General features: G+C 41.4%; 2 protein-coding genes across 2 annotated transcripts; one reads left to right on the forward strand and one right to left on the reverse strand.

Moving 5' to 3' along the window:
- Positions 1–10: 10 nt before the first annotated feature.
- ttc12 (tetratricopeptide repeat domain 12) lies at positions 11–3,412 on the reverse strand (the record flags this gene model as incomplete). The annotated part of the gene is made up of 2 exons (XM_080758914.1): positions 11–72; positions 1,291–3,412. 2 exons carry the CDS (start codon positions 3,410–3,412, stop codon positions 11–13), a joined length of 2,184 nt encoding a protein of 727 aa, XP_080615040.1.
- Positions 3,413–6,054: 2,642 nt separating this feature from the next.
- cdk2ap2 (cyclin dependent kinase 2 associated protein 2) lies at positions 6,055–9,350 on the forward strand. Its single transcript, XM_080759226.1, has 5 exons — positions 6,055–6,130; positions 7,644–7,802; positions 7,949–8,040; positions 8,336–8,456; positions 8,566–9,350. The coding sequence occupies exons 2-5, from the start codon at positions 7,748–7,750 to the stop codon at positions 8,631–8,633; spliced, it is 336 nt and encodes a 111-aa protein (XP_080615352.1). The 5' UTR covers positions 6,055–6,130; positions 7,644–7,747; the 3' UTR covers positions 8,634–9,350.
- The last annotated feature ends 180 nt before the right edge of the window (positions 9,351–9,530 follow it).

The raw sequence follows: 9,530 nt of genomic DNA on the forward strand, positions 1-9,530 counted from the left end.
TCTGTTCCAATTAATTGACTCCTTCCTTCATACGTACTGCCAACTCAGAGGACGCCTCATGAGAAGAAAGTGCTGAGGGACGCATGACAATTTAAAGGCATGGGTGAAAGGGGTGGCAATGAGTGTCACCAGCCACCTTTGTGATACTGTTTGCTCCGGCTGCTGTGTCACAGGCCGAAAGCTTGTGTCAAAGCAAACAGCTTTTACACCTTGATAGCAAGCAAAATAGCCTCAATGAATAGACCAATTTCAGACTGTCATAATTCAGTTCATCTTGGATAGTGCAATTCCTCTAATAATAATAATTCACTTCATCTTTCGTGATTCAGTTCATCTGTCATATTGACTACGAATAGTCAATATAACATCAGCAGATGGCCGAAATCTATGGCTCTAAGTGTAGTCATCTTTTTAGGAGCAGATGTGCAGAGAGGCCATGCTGCACCAGCTCCAGCAGCAGAGACTCTGACGAGGCGATATGAGTGGGATATGAGTCTGGCTTATAGCCAGGCTAGGATCATTGCATGAGGAAACTCCAATCTGCGTGCAGGTTCATCACCTACATCTGCATACATGTATATGGAGCTGGCCAGAAACTCTACATCTGACCTCACTGACACTAATAGTTTAACTCCTGCTTCTCAACAATGCCATATTAAGAAGCTCTGTTGTTTCAGCGCAACCTCACGCTTTAAGGCGAGGTCACTTCTCGATAGATAGATAGATAGATAGATAGATAGATAGATAGATAGATAGATAGATAGATAGATAGATAGATAGATAGATAGATAGATAGATACGTCTATGGACTTTTAATGTTTGTTTAGAGCACTAAACATGATGTCATGTGGCAGCCAAGTTTACAGACTTTTAATGTTTGCTTAGAGCACTAAATGTGACGTCATGTGGCAGCCAAGTTTATAGACTTTTAATGTTTGCTTAGAGCACTAAACATGACGTCATGTGGCAGCCATATCAATGGACTTTCAGAACAGAACAATATATACTGTATAAACAAAAAGAACATCCCTAAACCATAAAAACAACAGTTTTTACAATAGATGATTGGAGCCTATGGGCCTAAGCTTTTGGTGCATGATCAGTGTGCACTGTGCAGACCTTATTTGTCTTTTTGTGTTAGAGATAAATGCCACACCTGGTCTGACAGTGATATCAGTAAGCCTATCTCAAGTGTACAAATGTGAAAAGATATTGAACATCAGTTCATTATCTTTTCACATTTGTATAGGATCATAGGATGGCTGATAATTGGCAGAGATTATGACTGACTTGGTGCCGTGATTAGCTTCATGCAGGAGTGGAGGATCTCAAAGCCGTGGAGCTCTCGAAGTCTATTTACGTGTCTGGGCTCGGCCCGACACAACTTCCCCAGAGCAATGGAGGCGTTCTTTTGTACAGTGATCCTTTTGGCATCCCCTGCGGCATGACGCAGCAACGACAACACGATGTCGGTGCCAAGGAGATCAGTGGCACTTCCCTCCACTTCCAGGCAGTGGCCCAGGCAAAGGGCAGTATTTCCATGCACCACCTCATCACAATTAGAAACCAGCAAACAACGCAGGACGGAGAGTCTTTTATCAGACTTCACCAACTCTTCCCGTGCCAAGTCACTGATGCTGGTGCACATTGCAAGGGTCTTAATGGCGTACTTTGTGGGGGCCACTCCGTCTCCCTTTAGCAGTCTGTGCATGGTCCTCACAACACCTCGCTCAACAACGTGGTGGACGGCAGCAGGGGATTGTGGGAGGATATTGCTCAACACACCTGTGGCTCTAGAGATGATTTCTCCATCGCTGTTATTCAACAGGGCCATACACCGACTGCAGAGGGAAATAGCATGTTCCTGAATAGCTGGAGAGGTGATAGTTGACACATTGATCATTAAGCCAAGTAGGGGATAAAGCATATTGTTGTATTCATAGCTACTGCAGTGATTCATAGCGACTAGAAAGGCTTCCCAAATGTCTGCAGAGTGAGCCAAATTATGTCGGATTACATCATCAATAGCCAGACAGTTTATTGTCGATATCAGCACTGGAAGGAGATGCATATTGGCTGTGTTTATATTTCTCAGTATTGTGACAAAAGGGAGACCAACAGTTTGTGAAAACACGCCTCTAATCTGTATGCAAAATCTGTTTTCTGTGGCAAAGTTCTCCAGAATGGTCAGTGCTGTGATTTCCTTGCACTTGTTTGGCTTTGAGATGCATACCTTTAGATTTCTGATCAACAGGTGCAAATTCAAGTTGTCAATGGCCAGACCTCTTCCATGTGGCGTGTGCGAGTATAAACACAGCAATGCCAGGCATTCATTCTGCACAGCAATGTCCTCTGATGCTAATAAGTGAACAACAGACTGGCTGGAAACTGAGCACGTCATTAACATCTTCTGGTTTTCATGATTTCCATTGCAAAACACCTTCCATAATCTCAGCACCGACACACACAACTCACTGGCATATGGGTCCTTTGATCTCTGTAACAGACAACTCCTCACAGTGTCATTGTTGCTGATGATACTGAAGCCTTTATTCAGTCTGAAAAGGGTCTGGCCAGTGCAGTCAGTAATGGCTTGCGACAGAAGTTCCACCACTCCACAGTAGTAGAGAGGGTCCTGCTTAGACCTCGAAAGCTTCTCCAGCAGCAGCAGCACTGTATTGTCTTCTCTTTTAAACTCTACTCTCGCATCCCTCTCCTGCTTCTCTCTCTCCTCATCCACAGCCGCCTGGGTTAAGTATTCTCTCACCATATTCTCCCTTGCAGGTTCAATATCCATAATCTTTTCATAACAGTTCCTGCACTCTGTGTAGTTTTTCAGTGCCATATATGCTTTGCCCATGTGTATATAAGCTTTGATGCACCTTTCATTACACTTCAGGGCCCATTCACAGTCACTGATGGCCTCCTTATACCTGCCCAGCTTGATGAAGGCTTGTGCTCGGTTGGTGTACAGGGGCTGCATATCCCGTAGCTCTGCCAATCCTTCGCTGTAATACTTAACAGCAGTTTCATAGTCTTCTCTTGCATAAGCTTCATTCCCCTTGTCCTTAAGCACATTAGCTTTTTCCCGCTTTGCTCTTCTTCTCTTCTTCCTGTCTTCTGCATCTCTCTCCATGGTCTTCATGAATTGTTCTGCACTTTGAGCCTCATGGGAATTCTCTGAAACAGGGTTTGTGTTGATATTTGTCCTGTTGATTTTTGTCCTGCATGGTTCATCTGCTTCCAAATTAGCAATATAATGATCCGCTTTCTGCTCAGCCTCTGGGTCGGAAGAGTTCAGACCTTTCACCAGTTCACCTATTTCATCAACTTTCTGCAAAAAACTCTCAAAATCTTCATCATTCTCACCTATACTATCAACCTTCTTCAAAAGACTCTCAAAATCATCCATTAGGTTTCTTCCCCAAAAAACCTTGAAAATGACTTTCTTAAATAATCTATGTAATCCTAGACAATCTATTCTTATTCTTTAGTGTTTTCTCTTAATTAGTTTTAATCATGTATGACTCTCCTATATTTCAACTGCACAATTTATAACCATAGCAACGAATGCCCAAAGATTGATGATGTCATTTGGCTGTAAGAATTATGGTCATTATGTGAAAGTTGGGCTAGCAGAAAGAAAATCAGAAATGGAGACAAAAACATGTAATCATTTATTGATACTAGTCCATACCCGTTCGGGTATATGACATAGCCTACCAAAATATGTGCAGAGTTTCTCCCTACCTCTCTCCCCCACTCTCTCAGCTCTCTCCCTTCTTTCTCTCTCTACCTCCCTGTCACCCGCCCTCTCTTTCTCTCTCTCTCTCCATCGCTCTGCCTGTACTCAGACATAAGCGTCAAGGGGCGTCAAGAAAGTGCCTAGACCAGGCGCTTCTTCCAGGTTTATGAGGGGCGCTAGCCCCTCCTATGTAAAGGCTTTGAGGGTCTGTGTAAACACAAACATTGAAGATAAAAACATTGAAGACGAAAGTGTGTAAACACAAACATTGAAGACAAAAGTAAGGACGCGTGATTGGCCAGAATGAGATTGTAGGAGCCAAAACTGACCTAAAGCACATTTTGAGTGATTTACAATATTATTGCATTTTTATTATTTATTATTGTATTATAACCAGGTGGTATAGTGTTATTATTATCAGTATTTACATTTTGGTATTGTTGGTTTGTTTACTAATATTAGGTGTTGTTTTTTGCAATGTTTTATGATACATTTCTAAATATTCTGTATTATTTCTGAGCTACTGCGCATGGGGAACTGACCAGTGACGTCAGAGAAAAGCGAAATGGAGTTCTGAGTTGAGTTGATGCAACAGGGGAACGACACAAGTTTTTGACCGTAAACAATTCGTAACGTAACGTAAACTTTGTAACCTTAAACTAGTAAAGGAATCGTGTTTTTATTTTTTTATTCTTAGTCTTTTTTTCTGTGATATTGTCAAGCCAGTTAATTGTTTTCAAGTGGACCCTTTTTCAGAGAAGCTCAGGAGGATTCTGTTTGTGGATGGAAATAAGGGATTGGACTTTGCAATAAATTCCCATAAAGTACACGACGACGATCTCCGCCATTCATTGGATGTTGTGAGTTGATCATAACAATAAGAAGTGGAGAATTGTTATATGATACGAGTCAATACTAAAGTTCTGCTGAATATTACTGTGACTAGTGAAATCGCCATTATAGAGACGATGTATGATGATAAGAGCGCCCCTCACTTCACACGGGTGTGATTGAGGGGCGTTAGCCACTCCTATGACCAGCTTTGAGTGTTTGTGTAAAAACAAACATAAGATAAAAGTGTGTAAACACAAACATTGAAGACAAAAGTGTGTAAACACAAACATTGAAGACAAAAGTGAGGACTCAAATTGTGATTGACTGGAATGAGATAATTTATGATAAGAGCGGCCCTCACTTCACACAGGTGTGATTTTTAAACAGCTGGTGGATGGAAATCACAGTGTCTGAGGATTCATTCCGTCCAAATTTTGATTCCGTTGAACATTTTGAAGACGCAATCTCTAGTTAGATATATCTCTTTCTCGTCCAGCTCTATAACAACACATATGACATATGCTAGTGGTTTCCAAAGTTTGGTCCAAGGACCCCCAGGAGACCAAGGCTTAGGCCCTTGAGGGAGTTTCAGGGGGTCCCCAGCTGAATAATATAACACCAGAATTAGTAATTTATAGCAATTTAATCACTTGCTAAGTGTTTAAATGTTTCATGACATTAATTTTCATTATTTTTTGTTTTTCTTTTAGGTTGTATGACCTCAATTTCATCCACACAACCTGAACATTGAACATTCAGTGGATTTTCTGTGGTCTAGCGTTTTCTCTGTGTGTTCTGAAGCCTTTTGAGCTTCAATGAAAACAGTGTCAGTGTCATCTGCTGGCAAATTCCTATGTCATATGGATTTGTGGACTCTTAAGGTCATTACACACTGGCGAATTGGCGACGCGATATATTCGCGTGAATAATTCGCATTTAAAAAAAAAAATTGAAGTCCATGCAAGCTTCCACATCAGTGGCGAATGTGCGAAAATGCGACCGTTTTCGCTCTTTATTTGTTCGCTCTGGTGTCGTATTTTGCAGAGATTCGCAGGCGAACTGCAACATGCAATATTTCGCATTTTCAGATTGCTTATTCGCATCGCGTCGCTAATTCGCCAGTGTGTAATGACCTTTACCTCACAGTCCACAGGCAAATCAAAGCACTTGTTTGAGCCAGAAAACCCCAGACCACAGAAAATCTACTGAATGTTAAATGTACATATTTTATTAAATTATTTCCAACCATGATGTTTTTGCATATATTGTATATTTGTCTGTCATTAAATGTTTCAATGAATTGCATATGGGTTTATAACACTTGTTGTTTTTTTGCAAAGTGCTAATAAAGTATTGAATCAATCTATCAAACTGTCGTACGACAAATTACATGATTAATAATAATATTAATAATTCAACCAATGACAATGGCGACGACGGGACGTCGGTCGCGTCACGCCTCTTTCCTGCGCATGCTCAGACACAACGGAGGCGCAGAATCGCAGCTCAGTCTCTTCCTGTAAAAAGGATCTAATTATTTCCCTAGCCAAGGTAAAATGTGTGCCTTTTGTGGATCTATGTGCAATCTTGTCAATGGCCATAGGCTCATTGAAGTCGTCAAATTATGTTCACTGTGTTTTTTAACGATGGGTGTTCATGTTACTGCGTTCCCTGCCGTCAATGTTTGTGCTAACCCCGGCACAACAAGCTAACGTTCGGTAGCTAACGTTTAACGAGCTAACTGGTTGTTGATGCTAGCTTAAGGTTCAATGAGATAACTGGCTTGATGATTCCAGCTAGCTGACGTTAGCATCTGATAACAACACAGCAGCTGGCTCTGACCCTCTCCTAACAGTGATCTCAGCTTTGGACTCCGAAATAAGTAATGCCAGCTTTGTAGAATTAATGGGTCGTATGTTTGCTTACGAATACGTACGTTGCTTGAAACACACCAACACGATGAATTGAGTTGAGTACATGCATGAGGAGTGAGCCTGTGAGGACAGCTCAGGACACCAATGGAAACAATCCGAAGGGCTTTTTGGTTTCATCTTTTTAGCAGACCTACTAGCCATATGATTCGGTCTGGCTACTAGATCGAGACAGCCAATCAGCTATAGATCGGTCCCGATGTGCGCGATCTACTCCACAGTCCGCACGGTGTCGTCGGTGTGTACTACTACTCACGCAATAATAGACTTGGAGTCAGATTATCAGATATATCCTCTAGTTTCATGTGTGTTCTGGCTGTGCTTAAGAGTTATGTATTTATTTTACATTATTTTATGATTTTATTGCCGGTCGTGTTTCTTGTTTACCCCTATCATTGTATATTTTTTCTACGGACCTGAGTCTGCTAATAAAGTTTGAATTTGAATTGAATATCCATTTGAAAGTTCTGGCAGAAAACGTGTGTTTAGTAAAATGACTAAAATATCTCCACTTTTCCACGAGCTGCACACGAACAACATTCTGTCAGGGCAAGGCTGAGTTATTGGAGCCTGAACATATAAAAACGTCCTTTGGGAGGCACAAATTGATTGATTGAAATATTTATTAACAGTTTGCAGAATTACAGTACATTTCAAGCACAAACTCAATACAAAGACCATTGACCAATTAAGCATTACACTTGTTTACAAGAGGGTCCACCTTGTTCAATTCATCAAAACATTTAGAGATGTACAAATAGACACTTCTATATAGCCAAAGAACAGAACTAACAAATTAGTGGGTTGCCATTGATGCAGGGTAATTCATCATTCTAGGTCTAGGGCAGACCTAGCCCTGAAACATGACTGTCATGTCATGTTTCACTGTCATGGCGTCATGTGAACCATGGCTATAGCAGACCTGTACTTCCTTGTGCCTGTCCTTGCAATCGCATAGCATATGGATTGCAGCAAGTGCTCACAACCATGCACATTTGTGCATGCGTGTATAGTACTATAGATTACAAAATAAAGCCAGAAAGCAATGTGTAACATTCCTTTATCTTCACCGTCTATTTATAATACAAAAACATAACATGTCGTTTTCTTAAAAAAATTCTGTGTATGCACAGCTCTTAGGAGCTCACCACCACCAGTAAAGCTGTATAAGCATCGGGTTGACGGGTCGGATGGAAGTGGCGCGTCGTCCTATGGGGAGCTGCGGAGTGACCTCGCCATGAGTTACAAACCCATCGCCCCCGCACCGTCTGGCTCTAACCACACTCCTCCAGGTTTGTAGCCTCCCATTTTATATCTTTGGTGCTTCTTGTTGTTGGGTCATTGGTTATCAGAGGACATACAGTGCTCTTCATAAGAACAGTAAACATTGCAGAATTATGTTCCAACTGTAATAGAGCTAGCCTTTATCTCTACCCAGGTTCCAGTGTGCCCTCCCCGTCTCTACCGTCATCATCTAATTTCAGGCCGGCTTTCAGTGACTTTGGCCCACCCTCCATGGGCTTTGTTCAGGTATTACCTTGATGCTGTCACCCACTCACCCTCCATTGTTGTAGTTTTATGGTAAAAGCACTGTTGAAAATTGGTAGAACCTTGGGTTGTATAGCTAGCTACCTGGGAATGATGTTGATTCTGCCCTAAAAGTTCTGACTAAAAGTTCAAGTACCATACTGAAAATAAGTGCATTTGTGGTTAGATGCTTTGGATACAAATACTAACTAGTCATCATAATGTAAATGAAAAAAGTTACAGGTTTAAATTGGATGGTTAAATACCCTGTGTACTTTTATTTGTATCACCCATACAGCCGGTGAAAGTATCCCAAGGGTCCACCTACAGTGAGCTGCTGTCTGTCATCGAGGAGATGAGCCGTGAGATCCGACCCACCTACGCTGGCAGCAAGAGTGCCATGGAGAGGCTAAAAAGAGGTATAGCTTAGTTGGCAAGAACAAACTCCAATAGAGCCCCCCCTTTACCCTTTGGGTAAATCATTAGGTCAGTTTGATCCTTCTGTTCATTCCTCTTTGTCTCCTTTAGGTATCATCCATGCCCGCGCATTGGTCAGGGAGTGTTTGGCAGAGACGGAGAGAAGCGCTCGCACATAACCCCCATGGAAAACACCCCCCCCCCCCATCCTTCACTCTTTAAATGATTCATTTTCTTAGCCTACCTTCATGAAACCTGCTTCAACTATTCACCCTCTTTTCTCCCTTATACCCACCCACTCTTTGCCCTCTCTCATTTGCATAACTTGCATTTTGTCCCATTTTCTACTGCAAGTGCAATAGTTACCCTGAATTTCAATACTACTTGTTATTCTGCAGTTTTTTTTCTGTTGCCCATGGGGTGTATTCAAAATGCACAAGGTTCAACAGATTGAGGACCTTGCCACTTTTCCGAACAAGGTGTTAGGAAACTTGAACTTCTTACTGAGCTGGAATGTAGCTAAAAGGTGTACTGCTATCCAGTTTAACAGATGGGACTACTGGGTATTGTGTAATAACTTTTGACTAAGGAATGGTTCTTTTTATATATCTTAACCTAATCTTTCCTCAAGCTGCTAGACAGAAGACCACTTCGCAACCACACTATCAATTGGCGCCATTTTTTCTATTGTATAAAATAATTTTAGCATCTTGAATATACCCCAATCTCTGACATTTGCTTTCATAGCATTTTGTAGTAGCAGCACAATAGATGCACCAATCGTCTCACCACCCCATAAACTCTGTACATCTCAAATCTGTTTATTATGGCAATTTTGTAAACCAGATTTTTGCAGTTCTGTATGTATATCTTAATTAAATGATTATAGAAAAACATTTTCAATCTCAAACTTGTCTTATATTTAACTACTAGTACAATGCCTGTTTGGAACGAGTGCCAAATGCAGATCGAGGCTGTTCTGGAGTCACTTATGTGATCAACTACTCAACACTGCATCTGTTGGGTTAATTTTAACGTCAAAGTAGAATACATGTATGGCAGGTAGACCCTCACTC

The sequence above is a fragment of the Protomyctophum bolini genome (genome assembly GCF_963924005.1).
Source record: "Protomyctophum bolini genome assembly, chromosome: 3".
NCBI lineage: Eukaryota > Metazoa > Chordata > Actinopteri > Myctophiformes > Myctophidae > Protomyctophum > Protomyctophum bolini.